The 19,185-nt window shown below is 30.2% G+C and overlaps 2 protein-coding genes across 6 annotated transcripts; both read left to right on the forward strand.

Annotated features, from left to right (window-relative positions):
- The first annotated feature begins 232 nt into the window (after positions 1-232).
- Positions 233-8,249, forward strand: LOC112689656 (serine/threonine-protein kinase WNK1-like). Of its 5 annotated transcripts, none has more exons than XM_025563465.1 (25): positions 233-514; positions 579-953; positions 1,125-1,336; positions 1,399-1,519; positions 1,574-1,890; positions 1,961-2,063; positions 2,129-2,522; positions 2,584-2,741; positions 2,806-2,894; positions 2,964-3,183; positions 3,242-3,371; positions 3,490-3,575; positions 3,676-4,532; positions 5,127-5,328; positions 5,396-5,527; positions 5,590-5,715; positions 5,804-5,863; positions 5,937-6,157; positions 6,220-6,424; positions 6,491-6,811; positions 6,880-6,969; positions 7,364-7,510; positions 7,603-7,736; positions 7,813-7,943; positions 8,002-8,171. In XM_025563465.1, the coding sequence occupies exons 3-25, from the start codon at positions 1,131-1,133 to the stop codon at positions 8,169-8,171; spliced, it is 4,620 nt and encodes a 1,539-aa protein (XP_025419250.1). In that variant the 5' UTR covers positions 233-514; positions 579-953; positions 1,125-1,130. The 5 variants fall into 5 exon arrangements, with proteins under 5 accessions (XP_025419250.1, XP_025419251.1, XP_025419255.1 ...); XM_025563466.1 differs by having other exon boundaries at positions 233-445; XM_025563469.1 differs by having other exon boundaries at positions 234-514; positions 3,490-3,566; positions 8,002-8,249.
- Positions 8,250-10,472: 2,223 nt separating this feature from the next.
- LOC112689607 lies at positions 10,473-11,454 on the forward strand (the record flags this gene model as incomplete). Its single annotated transcript, XM_025563390.1, has 1 exon — positions 10,473-11,454. A coding segment is annotated over one exon (843 nt), but the record flags the coding sequence as incomplete, so codon positions are not given.
- Between the last annotated feature and the right edge of the window lie 7,731 nt (positions 11,455-19,185).

Raw genomic sequence — 19,185 nt, forward strand, 5'->3', positions numbered from 1 at the left:
AAACAAAATCGTCGTCAAATGAACGTTTAAATAAGAAAGAAGACAAATATTGATGAGCTTTCTCTTGTATCTACGATAACGTACGCGGACGTACTGCGTCAACGCCAAGAATAATTTGCACGTTCATCGACTACATTTTATATTGCAGTGTTGCGGTAAAACAGATAAGACATGCCGTTTTGTCGAGAGATAAAACGACGGTGGGCGTAGTCGGGTGACATCATCGACGATAACATCGCTAAACTGTGACATTCTTGTGCGTTTCGTATAGAAAAAAATAATATAAATTTAATGTAGCAACAGATCAGCCGTTATAAATAAAAATAATTCGATTCAAGCGATTATTAGACGGGGAAACTGTTGTACTTGCTGTTGTAATAACGGTCGTTCGTTTGTTCCATACAAACGGGCGTGAATAATACTTGTTAAACGAAAAATTCAGCAGGTAATTAATAGTATAAAACCGTAATCGATATTGAATAAGAAGAAATTTATTACGGACGGACGTGTGCATGTATGCAATTTCTATTTAATAATTTTTATTTATTATTTTTTATTCATATAATTGGCTCCTATAGAGATTTAACGTTCATTGACTCCGCCGACGGGTGGTGGCAGCACTTGTACCAAGGTTGTTTTGGGCGGCGCCACTTCACCGCCCTGATCCATTCACCCCCCTACACTGCACTCGCAGTATCTCGCTACGAGGTTCCACCTCTCTTACAGTCTCGTATACTCGTATATTATCACCCAGCGGCCAGCAGGAGAGTTCCAATCTGCTTGCGCGACTTTGTGGGGATAGGCCAGAGCCGTGAAAATTTAACTCAATTTAAAAAAATACCAAGTCACTAAATATACTCGGCGCAATAGAGGCACTAGTGTTTTTGTGCATCAGTTTGTTAGTGCGCCGTATACATTTGGCTCAATAAGCGATCATAATATGTGAATATTAGGTAAGTTTTGTATACATTATATGGTAGCTAAACAATTTTTATTATTTAATTTTTTAAAATTATTCATTACTTATTGAATTAATATTTTCCCTTAACTTACAGTTAAATTTTGTATTGTGTTTCTATTTGTTTTGATTTTATTTCTCGATTAAACCATATCTCTTGTAACAGTGAGCCATGAGTTTTCGGAATCGGCTATCCCGTGCTGCCAAAAATAACAACGAATCACCATCTAGGAACAAAAACACCACGAGACACGATTGTTGTAATACTACTAAGTTGCGTGCAAGTAGTATTGAGCACGATCGAATAAATGGCAATCATGAAGCACATAGAAATGCAACTTCTGTAGATAGAGTGTTGGGTGTTAACAGAATTCCTAGGTAGTTTGGGTTTAATCCAAAACAGTGGAATCGAGTTATAACACGATCCCTAACAATTACAGATTAAACCAATTGACAGGAGAAACGAGTTGTGCAGCTAGCTGTAGAACTCCAAATAGGATTATTACAAAAAGTACTGTAAGCCGTTCTAGTCTGAGTTCCCCAAGTACTCCACAAAGAAAGGTTGATATTTTAAATACATTTATTTATTTTTATTACAATATTTAATCTTGATAGGTGTCAGCCCGAGGCCGAGGAGCTGCTATACCATCTCCTCGTTTCAGACGTGAAACAACTGTTCAAAAGAAAACTGTGGATAACAAATCAGATAAGGAATGCCAATCATCATCTGCAGATATGCCATCCAAACAATCTTATCTGTTTGCACAGAACTATTATGACACAGGGTCTTGCTCTGTAGAGATAATAGAAGAATCATGTTCTCCTCAAATTACATTACCAATACCAACAGAAATATTAAACACAAAATCGGCTATTCTCAATCGTTCAGACGATGACGAAGAAAAAGCTACTGGGATTTCTCCAGATGGAAGGTAATTATTTATTTTAATTAATTAGTAATAGTTATAATATTTACAAATTTTCAATTTCTACAAATGTTAGATTTCTCAAGTTTGATGAGGAGCTTGGTCATGGTTCTTTTAAAACAGTTTTTCGAGGTTTGGATACTCAAACCGGGGTTGCAGTTGCTTGGTGTGAGCTACAGGTAAAAAACTGAAAATTCTTTTCAAATTATTATTATTAAAAAACCATTTATTAATTTTATTTAAGGAAAATAAATTAACAAAAACAGAACGTGCTCGATTCCGTGAAGAAGCTGAAATGCTTAAAGGTCTACAGCACCCAAATATAGTTCGATTTTATGACTATTGGGAAGTTTCTTTGACAAAACGAAAATATATAGTTCTTGTTACTGAACTTATGACATCTGGAACATTGAAGACATATTTACGCCGTTTTAAAAAGATAAATCCTAAAGTATTAAAATCATGGTGTCGACAAATTGTTAAAGGTTTAAGTTTCTTGCACTCACGAACACCTCCAATTATACACAGAGATCTAAAATGTGATAATATTTTCATTACTGGTACAACTGGATGTGTAAAAATTGGTGATTTAGGATTGGCTACTCTTAAAAATCGATCCTTTGCTAAATCTGTAATTGGTAAAAACATGAAACATCATATGGTTTATTTAATAATGTTAATTATGGATCATGGTTTTAGGTACACCTGAGTTTATGGCTCCTGAAATGTATGAAGAACATTATGATGAGAGTGTTGATGTATATGCATTTGGAATGTGCATGCTAGAAATGGCTACTTCTGAGTATCCTTATACAGAATGCACAGGACCTGCTCAAATTTATAAAAAAGTGATTAGTGTAAGTTAATATTTTACAGTATATTTTGTGAAATAAAATAATTATTTAATCTTTTTTTATTTAGGGTGTTAAGCCTTTGAGTTTTGATAAAATTGAAAATCCAGAAATCAAAGATATAATAGATTCATGTATTAAATTGAAGAAGGATGAAAGGTAAGATGAATTTTTTTTTTCATTTATAAGTTATACTTATTTTATTTTTGAAAAATTATATTTTTGTAGACCATCAATCAAAGAACTATTAGCTCATGATTTTTTCACGGAAGATCCAGGTATTAAATTAGAAATGGTTAGTAGAACGGAGAGTCGAATTGAATTTCGTTTACGTGTTCTTGATCCAAAAAAGCGTTGTAGTAATATATATAAACACAGAGAAAATGAAGCAATTCAATTTGATTTTGATATCATCAATGATAATGCAGATGATGTAGCATCTGAAATGGTAAATACTAAACAATAATGTTTTTAATTCATTTTCAGTAATATTAATTTATTTTTAGGCTAAATCTAGTTTAATTTTGGAGGAAGATAGTAAAATTATTGCCAAGATGTTAACAAATCAAGTTTCTAATTTGAATAAAGAACAAAATGAAAAACGAGATATGCCAATTGATGAAGAATTATATAAGGGTACATATAACTAACTGTTTTATAATTGTGTTTTATAAGGGTATTTATAAGTTTATGATTGCACAATTTATTAAATGTATACATTCATTTTAAATTACGATTATTTTTTTTTTTTTAGATGACATAAATACAGATATCAATGGATTGCAATTTCGACAACCCGAAACCGTTGTTATGTATCAACCACCTAAATTTGTTAGTCAAGTATAAAATATATTTACTATTTAATTATAATTAATGTAATAAAAATAATAATATACAGAGATATAAATGAGTTTAAGTTATTTTGGTGTAAATTTTACAGGAAGAAGAAATCAAATTTGATAATGCTTCAATTGTGCCTGAAAATTTTCTTAAGCCTTCAAGTGAAATTAATGTAGCAGAACTTATTAATCAAGAACAATCATTATTACAGACTTCACCATCTAAAAGTTTACCTCTTCGGTCAGTTGATACAATTAGTCAGCTAGACAATAACAGAAAAATATCAAACATATCTAATGCATCTACAGACTCTGCTTACACATCTGATACCAATATTACTTATAAACAGCTTTCTGATATGAATCAAGTTACAAATATGGTAGAATCTGTACCAGAAAGTTATATACAGAATGGTAATGATAATATTTATCATCAAGACTTGACAATGTATCAACATGTTGAGCCATCAATTAACCAAGATACTGCTACATTTATTCCAAATACAATGACACAATGGAATTATCAGATTAATTCTGCCCAAAATCAACCGTCTACCACAACTGATGAAGAATTACAAAGAAAAATATCAACAGTATCTACTGTTTCAAATTTGTCTTCATTATCTTCAGATTCAGTTCAAGGACTTGTCCTACAAGATATTCAGCATCATGCTATTATACATGAAGAAAATGCATTACAAAATAATGTAAGTGTATTTGCACAAAATCAAGAAGGAATAAATGCAAATCAGTCTGAAAATGTAAACTATTGTAGTACACACTCACCATCCAATGAAACATATTTGCCACCAAATGTGTTAACTTATTCAGAAAACCAAGTATGTTCAAATTATAACAATCAAGCTATTGAAGAAATCAACTTAGTTGAAGAAAAATCTTCAGATAATTTTGAGCCATTAAGTAACCTTCTAGAGTCAGATAATAAACAAAATTTAAGGTAAATATATATTTAGCTAAACATTTTAAAAAATTACAGTAGATTCTTGGTAATTCTATTTTATTATATTTAACCTCTTCCAACATTAATTTTATTTTTGGTTCATAGTTGAAAAAATTTGAATAATCCAATAATATTGTTAAAATTTCAACAAAAACTTTAAACTTACTGATAATAATTATATTTACTCAATAAATTGGATTTACTTGAGTTAGTTCATATTTTTATGTCTATCTATACACATTTTCACTTTCATATGCATTTTGTAGTTCTTTATATATTGTTCTTAATTTTATATGTTAATAAGAGTTCAATAAAAATGTATATATTTTTGTTATTATTTAATTTCTATTTAAATATTTGGTTTATTTTTTTTAATAATCCAACAATGCTATGATCTCATATGTCTCAGATTATCAAGATTCTTCTGTATTTAAAATATCGGTATATATTAATTATGTCAATTTGTATTGATTTTAAAAATAAATTTATTACTAACAAATTATATTTAACATTAAACACTATTTAAAATTATGAATTGATTTACATTTCATTACTAAAACTAATTATGATTTATATTATTTTAAATTATAGGGCTGATCAACAAGAAGAGTCATCTGTCATAAAAGAAGTAGCTAGTAGAAAGAAAAGTAGAACTTCTGGTCCCTCATTAAATCTTCTTGCAGTTTATGAGAATCGTCAAGCTGAATGTCAATTAGAAAATAACAAACACAAAACTGTAACCTTCAGGTTTAATATTGATGATGTTATTCCTTATGATGTAGCTTACAAATTGGTAATTAGATTACATATTAAATGATAAAAATGAATGAACTAATTTGCTGATCAATTTTACTTTTAAGGTCTCTGAAGATTTGTTAGAAGTATCCCATGTGGATTTAGTGGCTGAAATGATGAAAGATTTAGTTAATAAACTAAAATTGGACACACAACCTTCACCTGGTTGTATTGATCCACCTTCGTTAAAACAAGAGGTACTGGTTATATATAACTATTCTTAGAATGTTATTCTAATTTTAATTTTGATGATTTTTAGACTGATGAAACTCCAATAATTATTGGAAACTCAGAAAATGTAGCTAATACAAATCAATCTAATGTTACTGTTACGGAAACCATAAAAGAAGCCGAAGAAAAGGTAGAGCCTGAGAAAAAAAAACCGGTATGTTTTTGCTCATAAGCTTATTCAAGCTTTTTAGATAAGAGTTTATTAATTATTTTAAAACTAATGGTATTAATTATTTATTCAGGCACGAAAAATATCAAGGTTCTTAGTGAGTCCAGTTATTTCAGATCAGGTTTTAGAAGAAGTTAGTTTTTTACTTCAATTTATTATTTATTTATATATTATGCATTAATTTTTCTTTTTTAATATTTTATCAGTGTAACATTGATAAGAACACTTTAAAGCAAAGTGGTGAACTGTCTAGTCCAGAATCACTTCAAAAAAGTATATTAAATGAAATGATTTCATTAGCAAATACTAATCATCAAAATATATCCGTTTGTCCTTCAACTAATAATGAAGGTGCAACATTCAATCCTGATACGATTACTGGTCCAATGACAGATTCTAAATCACATTCCCAAGCCCAAATTGATTCGTATGTATTTCAAAATTACCTTGCAAACAATAAATTTATATTAAGTTGAATTTATTATTTAGAGCATGTCAAAAAGGAGGTTCCTTAACTATATCTGAACTTCAACAAAAATTAATTCAATTAACAGCTCAACCATCAGAATTATCTAGTACTCCACCTATTAGTTCTCATCCTAGTACACCCCATGGATATACTGGTTATGAAACTTATATGAATAATCTTCAAAAACGTTTAGCTTCCATTTCAATGCCCACTGGAAACATTCTTGTATGTTTTTAATACAAATTATGTTGTATATTATCATTTAATTGTTAATTTAATTGTGTTTTGAAGGGACCATTATCACCTCAAAGTACCTTACATGCAATCAGTTCTGCAACATCTAAAATTAAAATTCCCATTGCTATTGAAGTTGTTAAGCCTATGCAACCAGTAGCTATTGGAGTTGATGAAGTACATATTGGTGATGAAGTTGGACCAATTGTAGTACATGAAGTTCAAGCTCAGTCTATAGTGACTGGCAACAAAACACCCCATCATGTTATTATGCCAGAAGAAAACCAAAACCAACAAACTATGGTTGTACAACCATTACCTGGTCATTTCATTATGGTTCAATCAGGAATCATCCAGAATCAAGATTCAGCTAATCAGGTATTTTCCATAATTTGTTTTTTCTAAAATCTAGGATATATTCAAATTTTTATTTGTACTATATTTAGGATAATGAAGGTAGTCCAAGACATAAAGAAGATAATAAAGAAAGAAAAGTTAGCCGTGCTCAATCAGTTGATTTGCATAGTTTAGAAAAGGTGATTTTTTTTTTTAATCATTAATTGATTCAATAAAAAATAACTAGTCATTTTTGGTGCAAAATATTTATGATCTCTGTTTAAATTTGTATAAATTATTTTTACAAAAGTTGTTCAATTAACAAACTGATTACAGCTTACATACAGTCGTTTGTTGTAATTTTGTTTTTTATGAATTGGTCCTTACCAAATTAAATGGTAATGAAAATTATTTTTCTTGAAATTTTAAATAAAATACGATAAACAGTATTTTAAGATTAATTGTATTTACCTTCAAAACTAGAAATTTAATTAATGTTAATTATAGAAAAAAAAATAAAAGTAATAACATTTAATACTTATACCTGTGTTTAATATTTTTTATAGTTAAATTATTTTTTAATTTGTATTACAGAAATTATCCAGTATTCATAATAGTACATACAAAATACATTCTTCAAATGTACTCAATCATTCATTACCTTTATCAACTGACAAACATATAGCACAATCTGCAGACACGGATACACAGTGTGATAATTTTCAACCAGTTACACACTCGGTATATATTAAATATATAATCAAACCATTCAAATAAACAACTACAAATAGTTTTTCTTAATCTATAATTTGTTTTTGTTTGTACATGTTTAGAATGATGAAATAGTGGATCAAAAAGATTTAGCTAGCCAAAATACAGATAATTCTATATCTACCAACAAAATTGAAACAGCACAAGTTATTAAATTAAATGTATCATCTTTAGATTTTCAAAATATATTACAAAGGTAAATTTATTCACAAATTAAATTATTTATTTAATTAATTGTGTTTTAAATTATTATTATTTTTATAATTATATAGACAATACTATGAGTTAGAAAGTTTACGTAAACGCCATTTGGAGGAACTTAAAAATTTTATGCAGATGGTGAGATCAGAAAGTATGCAACCTACTATATTATATGAAGCTTTATCTCCTCTTTCTAGTTCTAGTAAGTAAAATCTTAAGATATTTATAAAATGTTATTATTAATATTGAAAAATTTGTAGGTAAAAAATTACCTAATGAAAAGAGTGGAAATTCCAGATCGGCATCTCCAACATCTAATGATAATGGAGTGATGCAATTCACGCCAACCGGTTTATACTTTTTACCAGAGTCTGTAAAGCTTTTATTGCCTTCCACGGTTGAATCCCAACCCCACGGCACTAATCATTAGTCTGAAAAAAAGAAAATAATAATATCCTGAGCGTATTTTAACATTTCGTTATTCCATATTTTTTATCTATACTCAATGTTTATTTAAAACGCTTATAAATAAATTGTTATTTTATTTTGTATAAGTTCCTTAGAAAATTGTATTTATCAAATATATTACTTAACTAATAACTCAATTTATAATACTTATACTAATATGTTGTATTTGCACATTTATTTGAATGACTGCATAGTATAACATATTTGAGTGATTCTTTCACTCAGACCAATACTAACATCTTTATTCTAATATTATTTATTAACAATCTGTTATATTGAATTTTAATTTGATGTAAATTGTTGTAATATTTTTTTTTTTTTTTATTCAATATTACAGTTTTTCAGTAAATGTAATAATTTTGTAGATTACACATTAAATGTAATTTGTATAGTCTAGTCTAATTAAAATGATTTTGTAAATCATAAGGTATGCAATACAATCTGATCTATTAGTTAAATATCAGTGTGTATTATTTTTGTTTTAATTCGTGCATTATCAAGATAATTGAGTAGATAGAAAGTGATCACCTTTATTTAGGTTAAAAAAAGGTTAAAATCACATATTAGTAATTTTTTTAATTACTAATAATAAACAACTAGACTTAAATATGTGTTAAATTAAATCGTCCTGCCATTTTTAGCTTCAATCCAAAAATCTATGTTAGAAATTCAGTTTCATTAAACTACATACCATACAAAAACAGAGTTTTGTATGGCATAATTTAAATAAGTGTTTTATAGTGAAAAAAATATTCATTAATAAATATAGTTAAGACATTAATAATTCAATTGTATAAACCTATTATTATTTGAAAATTAAACTTGTAAAATTATTATTTATAACATAGTAGCTATTCTATAATAGAATTAGGATAGCTTTTAGCTAGATTATGAAACTGAAATTTGCAATTAAAATGTGTTTGAAAATGTGGTTACATTTCAAAGTCAAAATTGTCTTCATCTTGATAAAAAAAAATATTCAAAACAAAATCGAATATCTTCTGCATTGAAACCTTTTTAAAATTAAAAAATTTAATAATTTTCAATATGACTTAGTTGGTAGGAATCATTATACAGTATGCACCATAGAGTAATTACTCTATGATACTTTCCCGAACATTGTCTTAAACTTAATTTAAATTTGGTGCACTAAAAGGTAATATTCATAATACCATAGACATATTAATTAATTAGTATGTCTATTACTATAGATTAAATAATACTGTATTTAATCTATGCATAGACTTTATATTCATTATAATAATACTAAGTATAAGGTCTATAAATCTATACTATGACTCATAGGAAATATATATAATTCATATGAATTTTATCCGTCTATGCTATGATTATACTCAATGAGTACACGGTTTTCTTAGTAACCATGGTTTGATGTTTTATTTCAACAACCGTTATCTATAGCTGCGGTTATCAGTTTTGAATTTGCCACTTGAGTTATCAGCAGATGATAGCGATAATTGTTAATTATAACGATTTGTCTTGATTTTCTAGGAGTTTTTTAGTAATATAAATTCACGTAAATGGTCATATATGTTACATCCACATAAGCCTCATACGTTTGCATCGCTTTGAATCTTAATTACTGCAGCCATCGAACGGTACAGTATAGTGTTTGTTATTTTCATGTTAATATCTCTGCATGTGTAAGCCATCATACCAGTTGTGTAGGTAGGTATATTATATCTGAAAATCGCGACAAGAAGTGAGTACCTTTTGAGGAAGTAGTAATTTTCTAATTTTAATTATAAAACATAATGTGGTTTTATTGATTTATTACCATATCAAATTTTTTTTCTTAGAGTTCTAGGTCTATTGAAATTCCATCAATCGTGACTGTTAGTTGCCAATGAAAGTTGAGTGTCACAATCGATTTTATTGTCCATCAAGGAATCAACACAGCAATTTTGATATATTTTCTATATTCGTATTAATATTTCTAAGCAGATAATTGTTTCCTTGCAATTTTCTTCTTCCATTTATTAATACGTGTATACAAAATATTTGTGTATTTTATAATGCAAACTGTACTTGTAGTTTTTAACAGCCAAAACAGTTTATTTAAATCATATGCATTTTAATTTATTTTTATATTATTTACTAATGTGTAGATAAGTATAAATTGCTTTTGGAGTTTTCTTTGTGCTGTAACATATTGGCTTGATGTATACTATATGTTGATGCTTATAAATATTTTTTTGAGTGTTTATTAAAAAAAAACTAAAAATAGTTATTTTTAAATTAAGATGAAGACAATTTTGACTATGAAGTTGAACTACACCACCTATCATCCGAAGAAACTGAAGATGCTGAAAAATTCTTTCCACCAGAAAACTTTGAAGAAAAAGAGACTGCTGAAGTTCATGGAGATCAAAGAGTTTGGGTGAAACCCAAAGTCGAACTTTTTACTGATGACATAAAAGTAGAAGTTCTACATCCAAGCGAGTTCCAATCCTATCTTGATGTTAAAGATGAAATTGAAGAACCAGAAGAAAAAATTGAAAAGGATTCTATAAATATCGAGCCAATTGAGATTCCTTTGCAAAAAATTCCTATTCCAAGGCTTACAAAAATAAATGCCAACAAAAAAATAAAAAAACCCAGAGGACGGATGGGACGAAGACCTAGACCTATATTACCTATGACCCGACCCATAGTTTCAGCAACTACTCCTCACATAGAACCAACTGCTGCTCCACATCTAATTGTGCCTTCCCCACAAATGCCTGGAATTTCTTATCAAATATTTCTAGGCGATAATGGCAAAAATCCCAATAATCAGGTTCAGTATACCATGGTACAATCTCAACCAGTATTCTTACAACAGACTTCTACATCTGCTACCACTCCTTCATCCGTAGTTATTAGCCAACCTTCTATGGTCATGAGCCAAACGTATCAAATGACTCAAGCTCAGGTTCAGTCCGTTAAAAATCCCAAAATTGCTCCGAAAATGGTTGGCCAAAGTTACTGTTTATTTTGCTTCAAACTTATTAACAACATGAATGAACATTCAAAAGAGTGTTGGGCCAACCCTACTAGCAAAAATAACAAATTCAGAAAAATCGCTCCATCAACTCCATTATAGATTATTGAATTGCCTATGTATATGACTGGTGTAAAAGTTATCAAACCTCTAACAACAAAAACACAAACATGGTTTTTATTATTATATTATTATTATATGTTTAGGTGCTAATTATTGTACAATGATTTTTATTTGACCTGTTGATGTATATAATGTTATTATTTATTTATAATTTTATTTTTAACTTGAAATAATTTTACAGCTATATCAATGAATATAAATACATATGTAGTATAGACTTCAGTTACGCAACTTAATTTTACATGAATAAATTTGTATTTAAATATTTGTCCCAGATATTTCGGTTTTAATTGTAATATAGTTTTTATCTGAAAATTGACCCATGGTATGAAAAATAATTAAGTTATGATTGTGTCATGTAGCATTGCCATTAGTTTTTACAATTATACCAATGAAATAAAAGAAATCACTTTCTCATTATGGTTGCCTCTTTTCACTTATTTTTTTCCTTTTCACTGTTTTCCTTATGAGACGTATATCAATGCATCAATAGGAAAATAACAATAACAGCAAAAAAAATAAAATAATGTATTCGATTAATTATATTCTATGTGATTATGTAACAAAAAAGTTCGAGATATAAATTCGAGAATCGGTTTCTTTTTACTCCTTAAAAACCACCGGTTTTTTTCAAGTTTTTAATCCACGTACTTGTGGACCGAGTGCAGATATTTAACTGAGCAAAATATGGTGCAATATCGAGTGAATTATTTTATCTAAGGGGGAAATAAGTTATGATTTTAACAGAATTATTCTCATTTTCTGGTAGTAGGCTGTGTTCTTATTAGTTTATCGGTAGCTTGTAAGTTACTGTATACCAGTGTTTCCCAACCTTTATACCAAGGCACCCATAAATGTCGTTTATGTTGGGCAGGCAGTCCTCCAAAAAAAAAAAAAAAACCCTAGTATGTTTTAATATAAAGAATTTTATTATGTACTTTAACGCAATACTGTAAACGGAATACTGATATATATCTATAGTTTGATACTTAACTAATGTATTTTACTTATTAGTTAACAAAGACCCAACAAATATATTTTTCGACCCAATGTTAGGTCACGACCCATAGGTTGGGAAACGTTGCTATATGTAAATAGTGACAATGCAATGGTTCGATATTGACAATTTAATGAAAGGACCAAGCCAGGTGCCATTAGCCAGAATGTAGAAAAAATGATACGGACAAAGGCGTGACTCTGCACTGGAAACTCAATAATACCGCTTAAATTATTCGGCTGTGGATACTTCTAGGTAAACGCGTTGTAAGGCGACGTAGAATTCGAAGATTTTTATAACGTTTCGCCGTACGATGTGTATCGACTACATTACCGAAACGTATATGCGTGTAGAATGTAGATGGTATTAAAGCCGTAGACAAAACTGGCGAAATCGTTTATTTGAATATCACGCATTATTTTAAAGCAACCAAAAACTGGACTTGTCGATTTTTACGCGCATAATATAAATTCGACAATCCCTGGCCTTGGCGGACGCACGAAGGCCAACGACATTGGAGAATACCTTGGCGGCAAATGGCCGTACAGCGCGCACGCACACAGTTTCGTGTTTATGAGAATACAAAAAAAAAATAAAAATAAAAATCCGAATTTAAAAAACGTACTTTCGGCGAGTAGCTTGTCGGGAGAGGGAACGGCTATAAAAAATGAAAAACTATTTACTTTGTCAATAGTTAAATCCATAAATATGTTATTTGTAATAATGTGGCTAGGGACTTCATGGCCTTAAAAACCCGTATAAAGAATATGCAGCATTAAAGCTCTATAATACAACCAAATACATCATATGAATATAAACGAAATCGATTAAATGTACGGCACTTAAAGTTATAACCGGTGCTCATAACTTCTAGCATTTGCCTAATTTTTTTTTTTTTTTGAGAGGTTCTAGAGTGTGAATTATAAATTTGTTTCGAATAACTAAGAAGCTAAATACGAAATTTCATGTTGCATATTTTTGCATATTTCAAAATATAAGTAAAGTTCCATAGCCTTTAAATTTTTTCTTTATAATTACAAATACTTAATTAGTAGTATTAATTATTTATATTTGTAATTAATTCATGTTAATTAACTAATTCCTCTTCACATGGTACAAGTTATATATTTATTTATATCACAGAGCGACGCGAGCGATCATGATAATTTTTTTTAATGAGTAACATTTTATTTTTATAATAATTTTTTTTTCGTATGTCTTAGTATTTTTAGGGCATATTTAAGTGCTTATATGAATATTTTTAAAATTATATTATAGCGCTCATAAAAATTTTTTTTTAAAGCTCTAAATTATGAGCCCAGGTCATAACTAATAAATATATATTATATTATACATATTATTATATAATAAATATTAAAACTATACTGAACTAAAAAATTATAAGTATTAGTACGATGTTCATTGATACCTAATTAAAAAAAATTATATTAGTGAATTATTAAACTAAAAAAAATGATGATCACAATGAATTGCGATTTTTACTTTTTAGTGTAGTAAATATAGTACCTGCAGCATAATAATAATCCATCATTTGAAATATTTGATTTTGCAGAGAGAATTGAGGAGTGTATTGGTTTTATAAAATTTCTATTGCAATATTATAGTACTGAGAAGTGTAAATAAAATAGATATGATTTTTATTAAAAATATCTGATTCAACGAAGCATATCATTATAAAGTTCTTGTAGCACTTATAATGATTATCGAAAACTATGAAAACTTCTAGTTTTTAACTGATCTAAGTCATTCAACCGACTCAACCATCAATCCTATTTATATGAGTGTGTGACGTAAGAGTAAATATGATTAAAATTCTGCTAACGGACTAAAAATCACATCGAGCGATATCTTAAATAATACGCATGTGTGATCAAATACTTTTTCGGATTAATACAAATCTTGTGTCAACGTATCTACTATCTTGCATGCGAATAATATTTTACTAAAAATCAAATACATCGGATGCGGTAATAATAGGAGATCGTAAATAGAGTAGATCGAACGCTGCAACCGCGGCGGTGCACATGAAATAATAATCGACGTTGTTTATTATTAATAGCTGTTTATTCGACTCCGACAATGATATTGCATGATTTTTTGATTTTTTTTTAAAGGGTATTTATCGACCCACATTGGAAACACGTTGCAGTATAAATACAATTATATTTATAAAATAATAACATTAAATCGTTACGAAGATTTCCGATCGAAACGATAATATAATAATATGTATACAATGTGTATTGCTATATTTCCGATCGAGAAACGCGTATATTATAGCATATAACCTGTACTTTTTATTCAGCTACCGTTCGCACGACTAAGACTTGTGTATTACCGCAACATCTCTGATACACAAGTAGTTTTTGTAATCGAATTGAAAAGTAAAAAAAAATTTACGAAATTATAATTTATCTAACCTTATCGTGACTGGACAGTTAGTCGAAATATTAGCTCGTGCGTTTTATATACTTTTTTCTTATTATTTGTATAATATGTTTTTTATACTATAAAGATGATTTTTTGTTTTTACTAGTAACACGTTTATAAAACCGATATAACATGTATACCGTGTGATGATGATCCGTCCAACGGGGTTTAATCTATATCGATTTATTATGTTATTTTATCAAGAAACATCTCTGGCAGTTAGTCTGATTGATTTTAAATTCACGATCGATATCATGAAATATGAACATTTATACTGTAGCGGTTATTTACAGTTTTGCTTTGTTTCTGGGTAGCTTAACGTACCGCCGCGCCGTTGAGTTTGATTTTCTAACAAATATGGGCAATAAGGGCTCAAATAAGTAGCAATATAGGGTGACCATTGAATTGGCTCGCAAAACAGGCAATATTAAATGGGTCCCAATGTAATTTTAAACAAGTTGTTCTCATAATATAAAAGTTCAAAAAGTACGCGACATTAATTAAAATAACTTTAACTATACATTAAAATAATTTAAAATACAAATAGTCAAATAGTCAAAATTGTTAGTAAAAATAAAAATGCATATATAAAAAAAAAAAAATCACTTACCTGCACTGTTTTAATATTATTTAGTATAGGTTATATTAATTAATACGTCGGTGGTTGTAACTAATGCATTATCGGATTAACGATTAGATAATTTCAAGACTAATCGGCACTATGTCCCTCAAAGTATTACAGTCACGTACTATTTCAACTTTTATATTTTTAATGTATAATTGAATTTTTTTTTTCGAACGATTTTGATAACCAATGTATTTATTAAATAAATGTGCAGGGAGCCAACTCAATGCATAAATCTTGGGAGCCAATTAAATACGTAAAAATAACGATTACCTGAATTAGGGAGCCAATTCAATACCAAACTCGGTAAGTTATGGTCCCTTACATTTGTTTCGATGATTTGGATAAGGGAAAATAAAATAATTAAATGCTTATATGTTCTTTTTTTTCGTTGGAAATGTATGTATTTTTTAATAAAGTTTTATATCAAAACGAAATTCACCTTGATATCCATACTAAAATAATCGAAAAATGTAATTTAATTGCCTTGAAAATGTTCTAAACATATGTTTATTCACGTCAAATTGGTTATTATTTGAACTTATTTATGGGTACTTAATGATTAATTAAACTGTTACTTGTAAAATTAACGATTTATCTGCAAAAAAAAAGAAGTTTAAGATGTAACTTATATAAATTTACTTAATTTAAATTCTTAACAGCTCAACAGTTACAAACCTACAATAATTATAATTTGGTGTCAATTAATAAACTGTTGTTCTGTATACGGCTTATTGTTATCAAAAATAGTTATGATTACAAGCTTTCCGTGTTGAGTCATACAAATTACAAAATAGAAGACGGTTTTTAGGAGAACGTTTTCAATTACTTTTTTCTGTCTTATTGTCAATGTTTGTCGAAGCCACATTTTACAATCGTGTTCGGCAGATGCATCGTGATCATTCTCGTCGAAACGATTATTCTGTACATTGTGCGATACATAATATCGAGTATACATACATACGTATATCTACTCGTTCGAAAACCAGTTTTTGGATATTTCGTAGTCGAACCTTTTTTTTCGTCGGGTAGTGTGCTTGGTAAACCTACTGGTATACCTACCTGAATTTTTTTCTACCTGCTCTAGAGCACCCGTAAAAGACGCTATTATGTACATTTGAATCCCATAAAGTTGTTCTCCAAAAACCATTTTGAAACACCATCATCGCTGTGTAGGTATAATATTATAATGGCGAGGTTATTCACGCACACGCACGCACTCTATATACATATACAATATGGTTCGCTCACTGTCTCTCTCTCACTCGCTCTCTCTCATTCTTACTCTTACGTACTATATAGGGGTTAAAATAATGAATAGCAAAAGCAGCAGTAGCAGCAGGTCTAAAACATCGGGATCGAAGAGATTTATTGCCAAATGGTTATAATTCGTGTATTTTTTTTTATTTAATTTTAACCCGTATATATTGTATAGTGTATCACCGTACCTATTTAAATAAAGCCGTATCAATTATATGTTAAGTAATTCCGCAACGAGTAAAACGAACACATTAGTCGAATCTGCGTTGTGGTTTCAGATTTAAGTGTAGTTACTGCAGTGATTTTTTAAATATTTATCTCTAGCCATCCAGTGTACAATGTGTCGTATACGAATCTGTATCGACTAAATTTGAAATCGTGTCATTGTTATTTCCAGATAAATAGAATACACTGTTGTTTACTTCGTTAGTGAAATATATCTACACATATTTGTATGAAAGTTATAAACACTAGTTGAATGTGCATGACACATTGACACACATATGTTAATAACAGGGTGAACGCAACAAATGTATGAATATTATATCTACACCCCTCCATGGCGCCAATGCCTCAACTTTTTTACGTACAGTCGCACGTACTAGGGATTTATTCGTTTTCATAGTACCAACATTTTGTAGCTTGCACGTTGAAATTAATACAGCCGAAATAAATGTTTAAGAATATTATTTTATCCTTTGAAAAACCGTCATGATGCCGGGACAAAAAGATTTATGCGGTATTTGGTGTTTGGTCCGCTGCGTCGTTTACCATTTGTAACCCATCGGTTGCCAATAGTAAGAACGCCAGTGGTGCGCAACCTTTTGTAAACCACCACCCTTCGGTTTATAAAATCAACTCGACAAGGTCATCAGAATATTTTAGTTTTTTTCCAATTAAGCTAAATTTACATAAATACATACGTACATAAGTACGTAATAAGATGATACGACATCAACCGTCAACAACAATCCGAACATATTTTTTACATTATAACCAGATGATTGAGAACCTATTGTTGACCTTGAATCGTGAACACATTGGGTTATATACCCGAAAATGCTACCCAGGGTTACCCTTAAACCGGCTTTGACGCACAATCTGGTCCAATGTTTCCTTACGAGTAACACACGGGTAGGTTTGTATTCTGTTTTTACGAAAACTGACAACTTACACGTACACGTGTTACACGTTCTAAAATGTTTATTTGAACTGGGCACAAAACCTTTTACGAAAATTGTTCATTATTTGTTCTCCGTTTACAACCACTTTTAATGGCGTACTTTCCACAAAAATGAAAAAAAATGTTGCGAGTATTTGTTCAACGGCCGTTCTACGCATACGGTCTGAAAGTACGAGTAAGATTTTGGTTTCGGTAAAAAAAAAAAAAAAAAAAAAGTAACGATAAACACGAAACGTCAACTGCGTCTCCTAACCTCGAATTACAACTGGTTGGCGGATTCGAGTGGAAACCAGACGGACGAAAACCGTGGTTTGGTCCGTAAACTTTTCATCGCGTAGACGCGGTCCCGTGCGCTCACGTTCGTCACGCGATCGTATTTCGTTCGGATTCGGCACAGGACCGCGCGGGCACGTTTTTTTCCCCCTCAGAATCGCGGTCGATTCGCAATGCAACACGTTGTATGGGCCGGGGCGAGGCGCGCACGTCCGTCGCCCGGTATCCTGAATTCTCGGAATTCGCGGTATGCACATGGCGGCTGCCGCAGGAAATCCGAACAAAGATGACGTAAAAACGAATCGATGCCATTATTTGTCTGCAACGTATCCGCCGCAGAAAAAATATTTTCGGGGACCGCAACGTACCATTACTAATATTATCATCATCATTACTGTTATTAATATTATCATCATCATCATCATCATCGTGTACGCCGTTTACACGTTATACGGTCGTTTCCACGTACACGATGTACATATACGAGTATATAACACACACACGACACGCGTATCGATGTGTCACACGAGTGCTGCGTGTGAGCGCAAATATTACACACACACACACGCACGGGCAGTAAGCGCCGAGCTAGTTTTTCTGGAATTATTATTACACATCCAGAAACCAACGCACCACGTGAACGTAATGACAAACGTATACGCGTTTGTATGCGTGTGCTTGTATCGCGGCGGTTTTCCAATAAACGTACGGACAACGAAATAATAAATATTATTAATAATAATAATAATAACAGTTTTTTTGGACGTATTGTGTTGCGCGCGTTTCGGTAAAAAAAATAATAATAAAACACATATTTTATTATATCGTACACATCAGCAATATAAATGTGTTGTGAAAAGAACGCGCGAACCGGCGGTCGCGACGGGGACGGACCCGATACGGATCATCACGATGTAATTCCGTGAAATAGAATTTTCTCCCACCAATACGCGACCGGCGACGGTCGAAATTTATTATATATTATTTTTTTTTTCCCTTGTGTGGTTATTTTATTTTGTTTTTTTTTTTTTTTTTTGCCCGCGCTCTTCTCCGCATGACA

This window comes from Sipha flava, unplaced genomic scaffold (genome assembly GCF_003268045.1).
Source record: "Sipha flava isolate LNK unplaced genomic scaffold, YSA_version1 45_pilon_pilon, whole genome shotgun sequence".
In the NCBI taxonomy this organism is placed as follows: domain Eukaryota; kingdom Metazoa; phylum Arthropoda; class Insecta; order Hemiptera; family Aphididae; genus Sipha; species Sipha flava.